The sequence below is a fragment of the Coregonus clupeaformis genome, unplaced genomic scaffold (genome assembly GCF_020615455.1).
Source record: "Coregonus clupeaformis isolate EN_2021a unplaced genomic scaffold, ASM2061545v1 scaf3691, whole genome shotgun sequence".
Lineage (NCBI taxonomy): Eukaryota > Metazoa > Chordata > Actinopteri > Salmoniformes > Salmonidae > Coregonus > Coregonus clupeaformis.
The window spans coordinates 18,245-39,714 of record NW_025537145.1 but is presented as its reverse complement, the minus strand read 5'-3'; the positions used below and the strand labels follow the sequence as shown (position 1 = coordinate 39,714).

The window sequence follows — 21,470 nt, the reverse complement described above, 5'->3', positions numbered from 1 at the left end:
GCCCGCTCCTGCTCCCCACACCGCCAGTGGTGTGCGTCGTCAGTGCAGCACGGCCCGTGCCTGTTCCCACACCAGCCAGTGGTGTGCGTCGTCGGTCCGCACGGCACGTACCTGTTCCACTGGGCCGGATCCGCCGCCTAGGCGGAGTGCCCACCCGGTCCCTCCCCTGTTGTGTTTCGTTGGCGCGGTCGGAGTCCGCGCCTTTTAAGGGGTACTGTCACGCCCTGGCTCGGGGGACTCGTATGTTGAGCCAGGGTGTTAGTTTCTATGTTTTGTGGTGGGTTCTAGGTTATTGTATTTCTTTGTTTGAGTGACTCCCAATCAGAGGTAACGAGTGTCAGCTGTTGGCTCGTTGTCTCTGATTGGGAGCCATATTTAACTATCTGTCTTTCACGTTGTGTTTGTGGTTTCTTGTTCATTTCAGTTTGTGTGAAACCGTAGACGTCACGTTTTCGTTTGTGTTTTTGATCGTGTGATCATCTATAGTAATAAAATATGTTCACCTTCAACGCTGCGCATTGGTCCTCTATGGTAGACGATCGTGACATCTACATTACTGTGGGACATAACCACAGGAACCGTCCACTACATTACTGTAGCAGAATTACAGGACATAACCACAGGAACTGTTCTCTACATTACTGTGGGACATAACCACAGGAACCGCCCACTACATTACTGTAGCAGAATGACATAACCACAGGAACCGTCCACTACATTACTGGAGCAGGACAGGACATAACCACAGGAACCGCCCACTACATTACTGTAGCAGAATGACATAACCACAGGAACCTTCCACTACATTACTGTAGCAGAATGACATAACCACAGGAACCGCCCACTACATTACTGTAGCAGAATGACATAACCACAGGAACCTTCCACTACATTACTGTAGCAGAATGACATAACCACAGGAACCTTCCACTACATTACTGTAGCAGAATGACATAACCACAGGAACCTTCCACTACATTACTCTAGCAGAATGACATAACCACAGGAACCGTCCACTACATTACTGTAGCAGTAGGACATAACCACAGGAAACTTCCACTATGTTACTGTAGCAGAATTACAGGACATAACCACAGGAACTGTTCTCTACATTACTGTGGGACATAACCACAGGAACCGTCCACTACATTACTGTAGCAGAATTACAGGACATAACCACAGGAACTGTTCTCTACATTACTGTGGGACATAACCACAGGAACCGTCCACTACATTACTGTAGCAGAATGACATAACCACAGGAACCGTCCACTACATTACTGGAGCAGGACAGGACATAACCACAGGAACCGCCCACTACATTACTGTAGCAGAATGACATAACCACAGGAACCGTCCACTACATTACTGGAGCAGAATGACATAACCACAGGAACCGCCCACTACATTACTGTAGCAGAATGACATAACCACAGGAACCGTCCACTACATTACTGGAGCAGAATGACATAACCACAGGAACCGCCCACTACATTACTGTAGCAGAATGACATAACCACAGGAACCTTCCACTACATTACTGTAGCAGAATGACATAACCACAGGAACCGCCCACTACATTACTGTAGCAGAATGACATAACCACAGGAACCTTCAACTACATTACTGTAGCAGAATGACATAACCACAGGAACCTTCCACTACATTACTCTAGCAGAATGACATAACCACAGGAACCGTCCACTACATTACTGTAGCAGTAGGACATAACCACAGGAAACTTCCACTATGTTACTGTTGCAGTAGAACAGGACATAACCACAGGAACCGTCCACTACATCACAGCAGCAGGACAGGACATAACCACAGGAACTAATTTCTACATCCTGCTTCTGCCCGCACTAGCAGCTTTTCATACCGCACCCCGCCCACACCCACTGGCTTAATGTCCAACTCCCACCTTGCTATCGCAAGAACTGGTCCCAAACCCAGCAATGTTATTTTAGGCGTATGTGACGCAGCTCTCTTGCCAGCCATGGTCCCAGCAATTTTGTGCCCTATACGCTATATCAAATGCCCCAAAATAACTTCAGAAATAGGTTAAATTACCAGAGATTCTCATGTGGTCCATTATATTAGGTTCTGTATTACTGGGCTATGTCAGCCCATAGCCGCAGGAAGTAGGGGTGCTGAGGTTGCTGCAACACACCTGAAAAATCAATATAAAAAGAAAAACATTGACAAAAAAGTTTTTTTTAAAGAAAGTAGTTCACTGGGCCTTTACTAGTCCTGTATTAGCTGACCAATAATGCCATAAATCCATTTTTTTTCACAAAAGTAGTGCACTGGGCCTTTACTAGTCCTGTATTAGCAGTCTGATATAACCTTCTGTAGAGCATCGCCCCAAAAATATAGCGCTGCAATATATCTCATTTTATTGCATAAATCGTGCATGCATTGGATTGCAATGCTGGTGCTGTAAAATAATCCAGTCTAGTTTAATTAATTAAAGTGTAGCCTAATCCAAGTGTAGGCTATGACACAATGTACATGGAGAAGAAGGCTAAAACGTGGTCAGCGGCAGATCAAAATAGCTGCACAAAGTCTCCGGGTGAAGGGTTGTCCATGGTGCTGTCATTCAAGGTCCTTTGTATACCCTGTTTGTAATGAGCACAGGAAAGTTACATTTTGGCTTCTGCTCAGATGGTTGAAGCCAGCGGGGAACACATGCAACATACAGACACCTCGGTTACACACCTACCACAGATCTTACTTGCAGTGGTGTAGTGTTATTTTTATTTTTAGATGAGGGAGCGCAAAAAAATATGTAAAGAAGTCATCATTTCCTCAATCAAAGTTTGTACCAACAGATGTAGCCTATTGAATAGCCTTTCATTACAGGGCTTTCCAACAGTACAGTAGGGTTTCACTCCAACCCCAGTTGTAACTAACCCGATCCATCTTATAAACCAGTTAATTATTAGAATCAGGCACACTAGATTAGGGTTGGAATGAAAACCTACAGAATGGTAGCTCTCCAAGAACAAGGTTGGAGAGCCCTGTTATAAAATATGCATAAAATGCATCCTCCAATTGGAACATCTGCCCATGCCCACACATATTGTCTCAAGAAAATGTTATATATTTAATACCCTCAAACACCAAGTTAGGCATTCCTATAGGCCATCATCACTGTCAATCATGAATGATAATGACCGGTCACTCCTACCAAGTGGCGTGGCGAGAAGCTGTCTCCGCACCACGTGCTCTCACCACTGGTGTCCCCCAGGGCTCAGTTCTAGGCCCTCTCCTATTCTCGCTATACACCAAGTCACTTGGCTCTGTCATATCCTCACATGGCCTCTCCTATCATTGCTACGCTGACGATACACAACTAATCTTCTCCTTTCCCCCTTCTGATAACCAGGTGGCGAATCGCATCTCTGCATGTCTGGCAGACATATCAGTATGGATGACGGATCACCACCTCAAGCTGAACCTTGGCAAGACCGAGCTGCTCTTCCTCCCGGGGAAGGACTGCCCGTTCCATGATCTCGCCATCACGGTTGACAACTCCGTTGTGTCCTCCTCCCAGAGTGCGAAGAGCCTTGGCGTGACCCTGGACAACACCCTGTCGTTCTCCGCTAACATCAAGGCGGTGACCCGATCCTGTAGGTTCATGCTCTACAACATTCGGAGAGTACGACCCTGCCTTACACAGGAAGCGGCACAGGTCCTAATCCAGGCACTTGTCATCTCCCCGTCTGGATTACTGCAACTCGCTGTTGGCTGGGCTCCCTGCCTGTGCCATTAAACCCCCTACAACTCATCCAGAATGCCGCAGCCCGTCTGGTGTTCAACCTTCCCAAGTTCTCTCACGTCACCCCACTCCTCCGCACACTCCACTGGCTTCCAGTTGAAGCTCGCATCTGTTACAAGACCATGGTGCTTGCCTGGAGCTGTGAGGGGAACGGCACCTCCGTACCTTCAGGCTCTGATCAGTCCCTACACCCAAACGAGGGCATTGCGTTCATCCACCTCTGGCCTGCTGGCTCCCTTCCTCTGCGGAAGCATAGTTCCCGCTCAGCCCAGTCAAAACTGTTCGCTGCTCTGGCACCCCAATGGTGGAACAAGCTCCCTCACGACGCCAGGACAGCGGAGTCACTCACCACCTTCCGGAGACATTTGAAACCCCACCTCTTTAAGGAATACCTGGGATAGGATAAAGTAATCCTTCTACCCCCTTTACTCCAACCCCCGCCCCCCAAAAAAAATCATGAAAAAATATATATATATATTTGTGAGGTGGTTGTCCCACTGGCTATAGGGTGAATGCACCAATTTGTAAGTCGCTCTGGATAAGAGCGTCTGCTAAATGACGTACATGTAAATGTAATTTCATCAGTCTCTCATTCAGAATTTGAAAAGCACTTGATAATGCCTCGAATTTCCCGGCTGCATCCCCTTTGTGTGGCCGTAATGCCCCCTAAAAAAATCCATGCCTTTTGTGGCCAGCAGCTGCTGTGCCCTTGGGCTGAATATAATAATTATAATTCCCTTCTCCCAGCTGCGTGCCGAAGCACCTCTCACTCACATGGCTCTCTGTCACGTGATCAGGTCTTTCTCACAGGCTACAAGTGAAGCAGACACAACTGTGCGAATCCTTATCCAATTCTGAGGCACATATTGAAGATATTGGAAGAACTGTCCACATTTACTTTTCGTCAGCCAACAAGATGAGTAGGCCTAACAAACAGCAAACACACTAGCCTATGTCAATCTACTATCCCCCATAGTACAAAAGTCGACCTATTCTATTATGTGCGAGAAATATTCCAAACATAGTCTGGGACAGTTGTGGGATGCGATAGATCCCAAATTAATACAACCACAAGCATAAAAAAACCTGTTTTAAGCATTGAGCTTGATGCAACAGATGAGAACTTTTAGCTTAAAATGTTGATAAACTATTAGGCTATTTCTTCACATTATAAGCACAGCAATGGGCACAAGGCAGTAGGGTATAAGCGCGAATGTTCCATTAGCAGGAAAACACCATTCTCAAAAGTGACCACAAATATGATTATGCATGTAATGCATTTATTATACTTGTGCATTTTTGTGGTGAAAATTGTCTTCCCCAAACTTGAAACTCAAGCGCTGCGTATGTATGCCAGTTAGGCTCTACACCCGTTGTAAAGGGGATTAATGTGCTCCATTTAAAAAAGTTATTTGGCCACTTTAGTTGTGAAACAAACCTTTTCAAAACATATAGTCCTATGGGCTAGGCTCCATTAGGTGTGCGACTATGATTTGAAAAAGTTGCAAAAAGAAGCATGTGCTGTTTCTTCCCTTAAACTAGGCATCATTCACCAGTGATAATATATCATTCACTGGTGATAGGCTAATATTGTCACCCATCACATGATTCTTGATTTAATCTTGTGTTTACATATACTAAATAATATATGTGTGAAATTTGTGTTGATTTAGAATGGACCATTATCATGCACTTGTCTCGAAATAGGGGCAGCTGAAAAAAATACATGTAATCTATGCATTTAAATAGCTAATGGAGGACACTTTTCCCATTGTTCCTTTTCATGCCAGACAGTTAGGCTATACTCCTGTTGTAAAGAGAAGCAATGTGCTTAATATTAGGAAAGTTGAGAAATAAATATAGTAGGCCTAGCCTATAGAAAGCTGATGGGATCCTCCTATATTTAATAGAGGCCATCACTCTGTTTTTTCACACAATTGCGTATCCTATAGAAATGTTGTGCAACATGAGCTGATGGGCTTTTATGAAGTGTTTGATTAGATTTTTGATAATTGATGTCAGAGTGATTAGAGGGACAATAGAGTGCAGAGTACCAGGCAGTTAGCAAGTTTGGTAGGCTACTAATGACCATCATCAGCATAAGAGCTTGGAGAAGCCTAATTACCATGACTAAATGGTCACGTTGAATTCGACTGCCTTTATGACTCGTGACCGCCTTCATGACTCGTGACCGCCGGTGTGGCAGGAATACAGTCATGGTAACAGCCCTACTCTGGAACAGGTTGAGAGCTTCAAGTTCCTTGGTGTCCACATCACCAACGAACTATCATGGTCCAAACACACCAAGACAGTCGTGAAGAGGGCATGACAAAGCCTATTCCCCCTCAGGAGACTGAAAAGATTTGGCATGGGTCCTCAGATCCTCAAAAAATTCTACAGCTGCACCATCGAGAGCATCCTGACTGGTTACATCACCGCCTGGTATGGCAACTGCTTGGCCTCCGACCGCAAGGCACTACAGAGGGTAGTGCGTACGGCCCAGTACATCACTGGGGCCAAGCTTCCTGCCATCCAGGACCTCTATACCAGGTGGTGTCAGAGGAAGGCCCTCAAAATTTTCAAAGACTCCAGCCACCCTAGTCATAGACTGTTCTCTCTGCTACCGCACGGCAAGCGGTACGGAGTGCCAAGTCTAGGTCCAAAAGTCTTCTCAACAGCTTCTACCCCCAAGCCATAAGACTCCTGAACAGCTAATCATGGCTACCCGGACTATTTGCACTGCCCCCCCACCCCATCGTTTTACGCTGCTGCTACTCTGTTAATTATTTATGCATAGTCACTTTAGCTCTACCCACATGTACATATTACTTCAACTACCTCAACTAGCCGGTGCCCCCACACATTGACTCTGCACCGGTACCCCTCTGTATATATAGCCTCCCTACTGTTATTTTATTTTACTTCTGCTCTTTTTTTCTGAACACTTTTTTTGTTGTTGTTTTATTTTTACTTTTTTGTTAAAAATTAATGCACTGTTGGTTAAGGGCTGTAAGTAAGCATTTCACTGTAATGTCTGCACCTGTTGTATTCGGCACATGTGGCCAATAAAATTTGATTTGATTTGATTTGACATACACTGAGAATAGAAAGATGAATCCTTTCACCTGCATTCACCTGCCCAGTCTGTGTCATGGAAAGAGCATGTTTTGTACACTCAGTGTATATCCCTGTGCTGATCATGGGACAGACAGTGAAAGAGGTAATATGTTGTCCTGTGCTTATGCTTAGTGTTAAAAACCAATTGATACCAAAAAGTTGTTGTTGTGTCCAGGCCCGTGCCAGCCCAATCCATGCCACAATGGGGGTGTGTGTGAGACCACTGATGCCCAACGAGGTGATGTCTTCCTGGGGTATCACTGTGACTGCTCCCCTGGCTACTCTGGAGGCCACTGCCAACACAGTAAGTACACACACACACACACACATCACCCAAACACACACACACACACACACACACACACACACACACACACACACACACACACACACACACACAAACACTAACCCGGGGGTCAGCTTGTCTAGCGGCTGAGGCCTAATATGCCCCCCAGGCTGGAGGGAGTGGCCTAATCTGGACATTCTTAATGAGGTCACTCAGTGGGGTCACTCTAATGATGTAGTACACATGTCCTCACGCTTTCATGGGTACAATGAGTTATGACAGCTCACACGCTGTGTGAACACACCATAAATAGAAATAGCTGTATGGAATAATGACAGTCCCATAAATGTATGTAACAGTTTTTCCTGGTTGGTGTTTGTGTTCCAGATGTGAATGAGTGTGAGAGCGGGCTGTGCAGGAACGGAGGTGTGTATACAGACCTGGAGGCCAACAACTCATGTGTGTGTCCTGTAGAATATGCAGGAAGAAACTGCCAGCACAGTGAATGTGAACTTGTATAATGTTTTATGTGAGTCATCACAGGATAAATATTATAAGACTGGTCTTGAGGTTCAATGCTTACATGGACACATTATCAAATTAGGTATCTTGCTGTTTTCCATTTGAGTGTACCTCTGTGTGTATGTGTGTTAGCTATTTAAGCCCTCTGTGCTGTCCTGGTGTCGCGTCAGTAACAATGTTGTCACGTCCTGGTACTAGGGCCTCTCTGCTCTCCATCAGAGCCAGCCAGAGGAGCCTGTTTTGTGGGGGAGAATGAACGAGACGGACCCCTTGGACCCCCATCCTCCACAGGGACCAAGGACACACACAGACCCCAGCACCACTCCCCTACTATACACTCTCCTCCAGGACCAGATGTCTCTCCACTCACTCTCCTCCAGGACCAGATGTCTCTCCACTCACTCTCCTCCAGGACCAGATGTCTCTCTACTCACTCTCCTCCAGGACCAGATGTCTCTCCACTCACTCTCCTCCAGGACCAGATGTCTCTCTACTCACACTCCTCCAGGACCAGATGTCTCTCCACTCACTCTTCTCCAGGACCAGATGTCTCTCCACTCACTCTCCTCCAGGACCAGATGTCTCTCCACTCACACTGCTCCAGGACCAGATGTCTCTCCACTCACACTGCTCCAGGACCAGATGTCTCTCTACTCACACTCCTCCAGGACCAGATGTCTCTCCATTCACACTCCTCCAGGACCAGATGTCTTTCCACTCACTCTCCTCCAAGACCAGATGTCTCTCCACTCACTCTCCTCCAGGACCAGATGTCTCTCCACTCATACTCCTCCAGGACCAGATGTCTCTCCACTTACACTCACACAGGAGCTGTGAAGAAAGAGAGGAGAGCTGGTAGGATGTGGAGGATGTTTTTGTCATTTTGAAGCTGAAGTCTCAGCCAGTGAGAGTGAAGATGTTGGACTGATGTATGGAAGTATGGAGGAAGAAAGAGAAGAACAAAAGGATGGACTGACTAATAGAAGTAAAGAATAAATAAATAAATGATGTACAGCTCAACAGAGAAGATGACTCAGTTTTAACAGTAGAGACGCTGACTGGCGTCAGTAGAAATGTTTCTCCCCATCAGAGCCAGCCAGAGGAGCCTGTTTGTGGGGGAGAATGAACCAGAACAGAGAAGATGACTGAGTTTTAACAGTAGAGACGCTATCTGATGGATCTCAGAGTGAGACAGTTAATGACTGCATATGAGATACCTATCTCCATGATGGGACAGACCTGGAACATTGGGTTCATCTGGACCTGGGAACTATCCAGTGCAGGACTGATGTTGTCCTTCAGAGCAAGGAACACTGGCCAACACCTTCCCTCCACCAATCGAAGCGCAGTACATACGTGTTTACCCACAAGTCTGCAGGGGCCACTGTACTCTGCGCATATAGCTTATAGACTGTGAGCTCACAGGTCAGTGACATCATCACCTGAAGACACCTTTTTACATATGCTTCATCAGACCATGGTCAAATGTTAAACCTTCCAAAACAGGAATACATTGTAATAAGATAAGTATGTCATGACTGTGTTGTGACACAAAAGTTCAGTTCTCTCTCTTTCTCTCCTCTCTCTTTCTCTCTCTCTCTCTCTCTCTCTCTCTCTCTCTCTCTCTCTCTCTCTCTCTCTCTCTCTCTCTCTCTCTCTCTCTCTCTCTCTCCTCTCTCTCCCTCCTCCTCTCTCTGTCCTTTCTCTCTCTCTCTCCCTCTCTCATGTAGACCTATTGGTTCCCACTAAAGTAACAGGTATAGTGACTCAGGGAGCTAAGGACTTTGGCCGTGTCCAGTTTGTACTCTCCTATAAACTGGCCTACATCAATGATGGACTGAGGTGGACTATGTACCCAGAGGAAGCACACCACAAGGACAAGGTATAAACACATGATCATATGGATTGATTGATTGATTGGTTGGTTGGTTGATTAAGACACAGAAACAGAAAAGAGATCTCAGATATGAAAGAGAGACAGAGCTCCATTTATACCTGGTTCTAACGTCGTCCTTTGTCCTGATCATATATTATAATAATAATAATATATGCCTTTTTTTCAAAATGACTTATAGTCATACATATGGATGGCCCCAGCAGGAATCAAACCCACAACCCTTGGTCGTGGAAGCACTATGCTCTATTGACTGAGCCACACACATTCTTGGAAGGATATAGACGAGTAAAAGACACATTACGATCTGATTGTGATAACAATAATAATATGCCATTTAGCAGACGCTTTTATCTAAAGCGACTTACAGTCATGTGCGCATACATTTTTACGTATGGGTGGTCCCGGGGATCGAACCCACTACCCTTGCGTTACAAGCGCCATGCTCTACCAATTGAGCTACAGAGGACCACTACCACCACCTCCGGAGGTAGTCAGACACGCGTTGTGTCTGGATATCTTACAAGTGTAGACAGATCTGGAAAGTGAAACTATTTAAATCATAATTATCCCGCCTTTTAAAATCATTGTCAGGTGGCACCATTGACTTATGACATCAATATGTGTCTTAAAATAAAATCTGTCAAATAAATTACATACAGGGAAGGACTTGGAAATCTGGTCACAAATGCGGACACAGTGGACGGATATGAGACACATTTAATACCATGTGTAGACGCATATCAGAAAATGTGGTACAATCAGAATGTGGATAAGATCAGGATAAACAACGCATGTTAGCACCAGGTATAAACTAGGCTTTGGTGGCAGTGTGTATGACTGTATCTGTGGTTGTCTTGGTGACAGGTGTAACATTGACAACAACACCCACAGGAAGAACTTAATCCAGCCGCCCCATATATGGTCTCTTCCTCCGCCTCATCCCCTGGTTCTGGTACAGACGTATCACACTCAGGATGGAGCTACTGGGCTGCACAGAGGACGACTGACCACCTCTCTCTCTCTCCCCCTCTCACACTCTGCAAGTGGAGGTGTGGACACTGGTCATTAGAGACACTGGAAACTATATTTGGACGTAAAGGTCACAATAAGTGATTTAGATATTATTGGTTTACAGTGTGTTATTTATTTATTGGATTGTAAAGTACTGTACTTCTGCTCTTTAATGTTTTCCTTTATCGTGCTCCTGTGTGATACCATTTCCAACAGTTGTAAAGTAGTGTAGTGCCTAAATATTACAGGGTTAACTTTTCCATGACCAACCTTCGACTATTCCCTCCCTGACTACTAAGGGCCACAGTTTCTGATGGAAAAACAGCCTTCTCAAAGCTCCACTAAATAACCATAACGTTTGAAAGTGGACATCTTACATTAATCGTAAATGAAAAGTTACAACATTATTCACGTTATAATGTGAGTATCAAGGTATTTCTTTATGACAGAAAATGTAATCCAAATTGTGCTTACCACTGTACAACATAAACACTGGTATATTTATTGATACTGATTTAATACAATATTGATTGTAGTAACATATACTGTATCTGATACAAATTAACAAACCACTTTCTATATAGTAAAACAAGCAACATAATACATGTATTTCTCTCTGTGTCTGTTTGGGTATCAAATCAAAAGTGGTTGGAATCAGGTGTTGAATGGATTGCTGCTGCTCTTATACTCCTCATGGTTCCTCCTGCTCCTCTGGTGGTGTAGCAGAGCCATCTGCTGGTCAGAGAAGGTTACTGCATGTCTCTTTAAATCCTCGCCAGTTAGTCATTTGGACATCTCCATTCAGACTGATGCTCCATCACTTCCTCTGGTCTTCTGAAACTGCTGTCCTAGAGTATTAGTAGTAGTATTAGTAGTAGTAGTGTGTGTGTGTTGCATGCATGCAAGTGTGTATTTGTGTGCCAGGTAAAGAGAGAGGCCAGCTGCTAGACCAGGTCACTGTTGATAGCTCAGCTCTGTACTGTAGAGAATCATCCAAGACAAAAAAATCTCCAAACACTGATGGCTTATAAAGTTGTATTTCTTTATTTCAACGATATCAGTCTCAGGTGGTGTGAGAGTTCCATTGGGATAGATTCCACCATTAATATGAGACAACACCGTGGTAACTGGAAGCTACATCCAAATCACTGATTACTAGCCACTGGGTAATGGGTTCAACTAACATACCATAATAAACACATGTATTACTCATCAATCCTTCACTGTGATCTCTGAACCCTGAACCAAATCTTGCGTGAGCATCGCGTTGCCTGTCTGTCCACGAACGAGTACTGTAGAGATATGTTTAAGGTTTCAACATGGAACATAACATCATAACAACAGTATGCTGATGAACTTTGATTGGTGAAGGTCAGCAAATAGAAAAAAACTGTGTGACTGTGGTAAAATAATAACACTCCTACGTTGCTCTCACAGTGTAGGATAATACAGTGTGATTCTCTCTAACTGGTCTCCTCTCTAACCCCTCCATAAAAATGTTGTCTCATCCAACAACTGAACAATAATCTAATGCATTACTCATCAATTCACTGTAGACATACACTGTGTACAAAACATTAGGAACACCTGCTCTTTCCATGACATAGACTGACCAGGTGAATCCAGGTGAAAGCTATGATCCCTTATTGATGTCACCTGTTAAATCCACTTCAATCAGTGTAGATGAAGGGGAGGAGAAAGGTTAAAGAAGGATGTGTGCCATTCAGAGGGTGAATGGGCAAGACAAAAGATTTAAGTGCCTTTGGACGTTGTATGGTAATAGGTGCAAGGCGCACTGGTTTGTGTAAAGAACTGCAACGCCGCTGGGTTTTCCATGCTCAACTGTTTCCTGTGTGGATCAAGAATGGTCCACCACCCAAAGGACATCCAGCGAACTTGACACAACTTTGGGAAGCATTGGAGTAAACATGAGCCAGCATCCCTATGGAACGCTTTGACACTGTGTAGAGTCCATGGCACAACGAATTGAGGCTGTTCTGAGGTGCTCTTAAAATTTTGTTCACTCAATTTTGAAGTTTCAACACAAAACATATAATTTGATTGTGCAATTTGATTGATTAAGAACAGGAACTGATGTGTGGTAAATACAGTATGGTTCTCTCTGTTCAATAGTAGACCTCCTACAACATTGAGTAAAAGTCTCACTCAGATCTTTAGAGTTCTCAGTCTCTGACTCCTCCCAACGACCCCCTGATCCCCCTCAACCCTCTCCATTCTAAAAGCCTGCAGTGCACATTCAATCATCTACGTTGGTTTGGAATTCTGGCCTACGTCTCATCAAGATCTTTACAGACCTCCCTCCCCTCATTCTCTAGACAAAGTAGACAGGACAATAAATTATTCTGGCCTGTTTTCCCCATGTTCACTATGACACTCACCACGGCACAGTGGACAGTAGAGCTGATCTGGTTCTACACATGGACTGTGATGGTGAATCATATCAGATTGTGGAGAAGCCAACTTGATGAGTTTCTCCTGACCCAGCTCAACACTCCTATCAGTGCCCTCTGACCTCTCCCCTCTCGTACCAGTCTCTTCTGCAACACTGAGTGAGCTTTACTGACCTCTTTCAAGTTCTGTCTCAGTCTCTCCATTTCTCCATCCTTCTCCTTCATCTGTCTATTCTTCTCCTCCATCTGTCTGCTGAACTCCCTCTGCATCTTTGTCTGTGAGATCATGATGTTCCTCTGTAACTCAGGTAGGACTATCTTCATCAGGTTTCTCTCTGCTTCAACTCTGACCTCTCCTTCATAGTTCTCCATCATCTCCTCTATCTCCAGTCTGTGTCTCTCCTCCATCTCTCTCTCCTCTCATTCTCTCTCTTCTCTCTAAATCTCTCCAGCTTTCTCTCCATCCCCTCCCTCCTATCAAACTCTTTCTTCAGCTCTCTCTCCAGCTCCCTTTTCTTCTCCTCATCCCTCTCTTCTTTCACCTGTCTCTCCAGTTCAGTGGTTCTTTCACTGAGTGTTCTGATATCTCCTTCATGTTCCTGGATCACTCCCTCTATCTTCTTCAGCGAGTCCTGCAACTCCTTCTGAAACCTATCTCTCACCTCTCTCTCCTCCCTCTGTTTCCTCTCCTCTTTCTCCCTCTGGATCTTTCCCTCCATCTCTCTGACCTGGTCTTCTGACTCCTGGTAGGTCTGACTGCTGTAGAATCTCTCTCTGTTTCCTGCCACCATCTCCTCTACCTGCTCCAGCAGCTCTGGGACCTGAGTGCCATGGGCCCTGTCCTTAATGTTGAGGACGTGGTACCTGCTCCCACATTTCTCTACAAGCTGCTGGAGGTCCTGACTCCCTGCTTGGAGAAACTCCTCAATGCTCTGCTCTTTCAGGCCATCAGCATGGGTGAATAGAATCACAGTGTGTCCCCAACAACCCTCCCCAAACATCTCCTCTATTCTCTCCAGCACCCCTCTCTCCTCCCCCCTGGAGGGCTCCACTGGTATGACCAGGAGGAAGGCGTGGGGTCCTGGGGCAGACAGACGGACACAGAGCCCCACATCCTGTCTCATCTCATCCAGAGAGAGTCAGGACAGAACCAGTCTGGAGTGTCCACCAGCACCAACCGTCTCCCAGACACGTCCCCCTCTCTCCTCTTACTCCTCTGGGTCACTGCAGAGGGGCTGGCCTGGGCCCCAAACTCCTCTCTGCCAAGGATGGTGTTTCCTGCTGCACTCCTCCCAGCCCCAGTCCTCCCCAGCAGCACCAGTCTCAGCTCAGACACACTGGGAGACACTGGGAGTCTGGACTGCTGCTCTCTCCTCCCACTGCAACACAACACAACACACAGCACTGTTCAACACACTGACTCTCTGGATAATGTACAACAGCAGTGTCAAATATAATGTAAGCTACATCCATAACTCACTTTCAGGAGGATTTAACTCCATGCTGTTTCTCCTCCTCAGTGGAAGTGTGGGGGTCTGTACCGAGGTCTCTCCTCCCACTGTAACACAACATAGAGAACTGGTCAACATACTGTTTCATCAGTGACACATTTAAAAACATAGTATACACAAACAACAAATACATTACACATCATAGTGAAATATAGATTATTGGAGAAAATAGAGAATATCAAGATTGATGACAGTTTGAGGCAACATTGATAACTCACTAAGTGAAGGATGGTCCACTATAGACTAGAAACAGTAGGAGAAAGCAGGACAATATTGATAACTCACTATATGGAGGACCATCCATGCTGTGTCTCCTCCTGACTGGGAGTATGGAACCTGTATCTGAGGTGTCTCCATGTTCTAAAACAACAAATAACATCCATTTATAATGGGAACATTTACCTCAGTAACACATGAAGGCACATAGACCTACTTAAGGGTAGTTCTGGGTTTCTCGTGAAATGTTAATGTTAAGTATCACATATCTCACTCACCAGTCATCTGGGCTGAGGTCTCTCTTCTCAGTCTCTCTAGCTCAGTCTTCACATCACATATCTGTTGAGCTGAAATAACAAAGGAAGACTAACATCTGAATTCTATGTTAAAGACTTTAGACAGAAATATGATGCAGAGGGAAAGTATGAAGTGATGTAAAACAATATTCCCAACTCAGAGGAGAGTCTACAATAACCTGAGAATTGAGGAAAGTACTGTAGACTAAATGTATTAATGGTTGTAATAATCTTACCCAGTTCCGCATTTTCATTGTTGACATCCTCCACTTGTTTGTCTCGTTCCTTTAACTGCTTCTCTCTCTCCTCTAGTAGTTTATCTTTCTCTTCTAGTTCCTGCCTCCTCTCTTTTAGTTCATTATATTTTTCCTCCAGTAGTTTGTCCCTCTCTTCCAGTAGTATGTCTTTCTCTCCCAGTTTGTGGTTCCTGTCCTCTAGTTGAAGGTCTTTTTCCTGCAGTAGGACTCTGAAGTTCTCTACTTGGCTGTTCTTGTCCTGCAGGTTCTTTCTCAGTGTCTCTAGTTGAATGTCTCTATCCTTTAGTTGCTTCTCTTTCTGTTCCAGTTGGTTTTCTTTCTCTTCTAATAGTTTATTCCTCTGTCCCATTGTCTGGTTCTTCTCCTCCAGTAGTCTCTCTTTCTCTCTCACTTCCTGGGTCATATCATCCAGTCTATAGTTTCTCTCCTCTAGTTGATGGTCTTTTTCCTTTATTTTCTTGTCTTTGTCTCCTAGTTCAACCTTCTTCTCCTTTATTTCATTATCTTTTCCCTCCAGTAGTCTCTCTTTCTCTCTCACTTCCTGGGTCATATCATCCAGTTGTTTGTCTTTTCTCCTCTAGTTGTTTCATCATCTCATCTCTTAATATCTCTTTTAATTCTTTTTCCATCTTCAACTCTGAGAGAAAGCAATTAACATATTTAATTGGTTGTTTGATTAAGCAATTAATTCATTAATTCAATAGTATGCCTATAACGACACATTATAATTTGATGGAGGTGGTACAATAATTGTTTTCTACAGTCAACAGTTATCTGAGCTGAACCAACAATCAACTGATCTATTGACTATTTGATACATTACCAAATGAATTAGTCTGAAAAAAGGAATAACATCACTAATGTTCCCTGAACCAATCCTCTCTCCTCCAGACTCTCTCACACTTACCAAGCTCAACAGCTGATGCCTCCCTCTTCAACTTGTTCTCCTGGGTCTCATGTTGTAAATAGTCTGAACCTGAGACGATGGTGTAAAAAAGAGAGGTGAGATCTGTCTGGTAGACTACATCACTATATACAGAACAAACAGGACCAATCAGATGTTTCCTGTCTCTCAAGCCTCCCTCATGTAGGGGCTGTGGGCGCCAATAAGATCTGGTTAACTTAATTAATAATATTTTTTTAGTTATTGGCCTATCCTGATCAAATTATTATTTTCATGTTAAGTGATAACCAGCACTGGGCTCTATGGCAGAAACACTATATTGTGTCAGGATCAGGGTTCTATGGAATATAAACTCAGCAAAAAAGAAACGTCCTCTCACTGTCAACTGCGTTTATTTTCAGCAAACTTAACATGTAAATATTTGTATGAACATAACAAGATTCAACAACTGAGACATAACCTGAACAAGTTCCACAGACATGTGACTAACAGAAATGGAATAATGTGTCCCTGAACAAAGGAGGGGTCAAAATCAAAAGTAACAGTAAGTATCTGGTGTGGCCACCAGCTGCATTAAGTACTGCAGTGCATCTCCTCTTCATGGACTGCACCAGATTTTCCAGTTCTTGCTGTGAGATGTTACCCCACTCTTCCACCAAGGCACCTGCAAGTTCCCGGACATTTCTGGGGGGAATGGCCCTATCCCTCACCCTCCGATCCAACAGGTTCCAGATGTGCTAAATGGGATTGAGATCCGGGCTCTTCGCTGACCATGGCAGAACACTGACATTCCTGTCTTGCAGGAAATCACGCACAGAACGAGTAGTATGGCTGGTGGTATTGTCATGCTGGAGGGTCATGACAGGATGAGCCTGCAGGAAGGGTACCACATGAGGGAGGAGGATGTCTTCCCTGTAACGCACAGCGTTGAGATTGCCTGCAATGACAACAAGCTCAGTCCGATGATGCTGTGACACACCGCCCCAGACCATGACGGACCCTCCACCTCCAAATCGATCCCGCTCCAGAGTACAGGCCTCGGAGTAACGCTCATTCCTTCGACGATAAACGCAAATCCAACCATCACCCCTGGTGAGACAAAACCGCGACTCGTCAGTGAACAGCACTTTTTGCCAGTCCTGTCTGGGCCAGTGACGGTGGGTTTATGCCCATAGGCGACGACGTTGTTACCAATGATGTCTGGTGAGGTCCTGCCTTACAACAGGCCTACAATTCCTCAGTCCAGCCTCTCTCAGCCTGTTGCTGACAGTCTGAGCACTGATGGAGGGATTGTGCGTTCCTGGTGTAACTCGGGCAGTTGTTGTTGCCAACCTGTACCTGTCCCGCAGGTGTGATGTTCGGATGTACCGATCCTGTGCAGGTGTTGTTACACGTGGTCTGCCACTGCGACGACGATCAGCTGTCCGTCCTGTCTCACTGTAGCGCTGTCTTAGGTGTCTCACAGTACAGACATTGCAATTTATTGCCCTGGCCACATCTGCAGTCCTAATGCCTCCTTGCAGCATGCCTAAGGCACGTTCACGCAGATGAGCAGGGACCCTGGGCATCTTTGTTTTGGTGTTTTTCAGAGTCAGTAGAAAGGCCTCTTTAGTGTCCTAAGTTTTCATAACTGTGACCTTAATTGCCTACCGTCTGTAAGCTGTTAGTGTCTTAACGACCGTTCCACAGGTGCATGTTCATTAATTGTTTATGGTTAATTGAACAAGCATGGGAAACAGTGTTTAAACTCTTTACAATGAAAATCTGTGAAGTTATTTGGATTTTTACGAATTATCTTTGAAAGACAGGGTCCTGAAAAAGGGCCGTTTCTTTTTTTGCTGAGTTTACATTCAGTATAATTTCAAGAACATCTATACATCATAATCCAACCTACCTTGAGAACATTTGGGGAGAGTAATGATAAATCTAAAGAAACTGATTGAATTTGTAGCCTTGAAGACACACTGCTGTTCACAAGGCCTGTACTTATTCATAGTATCAGATTAACACTCTGGTCTTTTCTTTGTCTTGTGTTATAGGTTGTCAATAAACAAAACAGACAAATAAGTAATTACTCACGGTCTTCAGATCATCCATTATCCAAGATGGAGAGTCATGAATAATGATCATGTAAAACAAAATGCATTAGTTATAATTGTTCATAGAATTTCTGTCTCATTACATCATTTAATGAAATACCATACATCATATTGGAATGACTGTTCATCACATTCATTACAAATGTACATCTAGGGAAAGGGATGTAATCAGTGCTACTATGTGAGCAGCCTTAGAATGTCTGAATGCTTCATATTAGGACATCAAACTGAATTCAAGCTGATTCCGTGTTAATTTTGGAGTGTGAAATGTTGAGATCTATGACAGATATATTGTGGGAGGGCTATGTGAAATGTTGAACTATATGGCAGATATATTGTGGGAGGGCTATGTGAAATGTTGAACTATATGGCATATATATTGTTGGAGGGCTATGTGAAATGTTGAGCTATATGGCATATATATTGTTGGAGGGCTATGGTATTGCTCCTGATCAGCCATTTTCCAAGATGGAGAGTAATGAATAATGATAATGTATAACAAAATGTATGAGTTATTACAGTTACATTCAATCCAATTTCTGTCACATTACATTATTCCATCAAATACCATATATCGTATTGCAATGACTGTTCATCACATTCATTACTAATGTACATCTAGGGAAAGGGATGTAATCAGTGCTACTATGTGAGCAGTCTGATAATGACTGAATGCTTCATACTAGGACATTAAGCTGAATTCAAGCTGATTCCATTTTCATTTTGGTGTGTGAATTGTTGAGCTCTATGGCAGATACAGTTGAAGTCGGAAGTTTACATACACCTTAGCCAAATACATTTAAACTCAGTTTTTCACAATTCCTGACATTTAATGCTAGTAAAAACTCCCTGTCTTAGGTCAGTTAGGATCACCACTTTATTTTAAGAATGTGAAATGTCAGAATAATAGCAGAGATAATTATTTATTTCAGCTTTTATTTCTTTCATCACATTCCCAGTGGGTCAGAAGTTTACATACACTCAATTAGTATTTGGTAGCATTGCCTTTAAATTGTTTAACTTGGGTCAAACGTTTCGGGTAGCCTTCCACAAGCTTCCCACAATAAGTTGGGTGAATTTTGGCCCATTCCTCCTGACAGAGCTGGTGTAACTGAGTCAGGTTTGTAGGCCTCCTTGCTCGCACACGCCTTTTCAGTTCTGCCCACAAATGTTCTATAGGATTGCGGTCAGGGCTTTGTGATGGCCACTCCAATACCTTGAATTTGTTGTCCTTAAGCCATTTTGCCACAACTTTGGAAGTATGCTTGGGGTCATTGTCCATTTGGAAGACCCATTTGCGACCAAGCTTTAACTTCCTGACTGATGCCTTGAGATATTGCTTCAATATATCCACATAATTTTCCTTCTTCATGATGCCATCTATTTTGTGAAGTGCACCAGTCCCTCCTGCAGCAAAGCACCCCCACAGCATGATGCTGCCACTCCCGTGCTTTATGGTTGGGATGGTTTTCTTCGGCTTGCAAGCAACCCCCTTTTTTTCCCAAACATAACAATGGACATTATGGCCAAACAGTTCTATTTTTGTTTCATCAGACCAGAGGACATTTCTCCAAAAAGTACGATATTTGTCCCCATGTGCAGTTGCAAACCAAAGTCTGGCTTTTTTATGGCGGTTTTGGAGCAGTGGCTTCTTCCTTGCTGAGCGGCCTTTCAGGTTATGTCGATATAGTACTCGTTTTACTGTGGATATAGATACTTTTGTACTTGTTTCCTCCAGCATCTTCACAAGGTCCTTTAATGTTGTTCTGGGATTGATTTGCACTTTTCGCACCAAAGTACGTTAATCTCTAGGAGACAGAACGCGTCTCCTTCCTGAGCGGTATGACGCCTGCGTGATTCCATGGTGTTTATACTTGCGTACTATTGTTTGTACAGATGAACGTGGTACCTTCAGGCGTTTGGAAATTGCTCCCAAGGATGAACCAGACTTGTGGAGGTCTAGACATTGTTTTCTGAGGTCTTGGCTGATTTCTTTTGATTTTACCATGATGTCAAGCAAAGAGGCACTGAGTTTGAAGGTAGGCCTTGAAATACATCCACAGGTACACCTCCAGTTGACTCAAATGATGTCAATTTGCCTATCAGAAGCTTCTAAAGCCATGACATCATTTTCTGGAATTTTCCAAGCTGCTTAAAGGCACAGTCAACTTAGTGTATGTAAACTTCTGACCCACTGGAATTGTGATACAGTGAATTATAAGTGAAATAATCTGTCTGTAAACAATTGTTGGAAAAATTACTGGTGTCATGCACAAAGTAGATGTCCTAACCGACTTGCCAAAACTATAGTTTGTTAACAAGAAATTTGTGGAGTGGTCGAAAGACGACTTTTAATGACTCCAACCTAAGTGAATGTAAACTTCCGACTTCAACTGTATATTGTGGGAGGGCTATGTGAAATGTTGAGATCTATGGTAGATATATTGTGGGAGGGCTATGTGAAATGTTGAGCTATATGGCATATATATTGTTGGAGGGCTATGGTATTGCTCCTGATCATCCATTATCCAAGATGGAGAGTGATGAATAATGATCATGTAAAACAGAATGCATGAGTTAATATTGTTCATTGAATTTCTGTCTCATTACATAACTTCATGAAAAATCATACATCATATTGGAATGACTGTTCATCACATTCATTACTAATGTACATCTAGGGGAATGGGATGTAAGCAGTGCTACTATGTGAGAAGTCTGATAATTACTGAATGCTTCATACTGTGACATCAAGCTGAATTCAAGCTGTTCCATTTTAATTTTGGTGTGCGAATTGTTGAGCTCTATGGCAGATATATTGTGGGAGGGCTATGTGAAATGTTGAACTATATGGCATATATATTGTTGGAGGGCTATGGTATTTCTCCTGATCATCCATTATCCAAGATGGAGGGTAATGAATAATGATCATGTATAACAAAATGTATGAGTTATTACAGTTACATTCAATCTAATTTCTGTCACATTACATTATTCAATCAAATACCACACATCATACTGCAATGACTGTTCAACACATTCATTACTAATGTACATCTAGAGAAAGGGATGTAATCAGTGCTACTATGTCAGCAGTCTTAGAATGTCTGAATGCTTCATACTAGGACATCAAGCTGAATTCAAGCTGATTCCATTTTCATT

At 43.7% G+C, this 21,470-nt stretch overlaps 1 protein-coding gene and 2 long non-coding RNA genes across 3 annotated transcripts; 1 reads left to right on the top strand and 2 right to left on the bottom strand.

Moving 5' to 3' along the window:
- The first annotated feature begins 8,892 nt into the window (after positions 1-8,892).
- Positions 8,893-10,634, top strand: LOC121583516. The gene is made up of 3 exons (XR_006660911.1): positions 8,893-9,131; positions 9,437-9,588; positions 10,468-10,634. It is a non-coding gene; the product is annotated as an uncharacterized LOC121583516 (long non-coding RNA).
- On the bottom strand, positions 10,634-15,879 carry LOC121583515 (GTPase IMAP family member 4). Its single transcript, XM_045220379.1, is given in 7 exon segments — positions 10,634-10,640; positions 13,479-14,163; positions 14,166-14,404; positions 14,493-14,583; positions 14,822-14,896; positions 15,031-15,099; positions 15,285-15,879. Coding segments are annotated over 7 exon segments (1,737 nt in total). The 5' UTR covers positions 15,856-15,879.
- LOC123490342 lies at positions 15,875-19,117 on the bottom strand. Its single transcript, XR_006660909.1, has 3 exons — positions 18,289-19,117; positions 16,213-16,281; positions 15,875-15,942 (listed from the first exon to the last, which is right to left on the bottom strand). It is a non-coding gene; the product is annotated as an uncharacterized LOC123490342 (long non-coding RNA).
- Between the last annotated feature and the right edge of the window lie 2,353 nt (positions 19,118-21,470).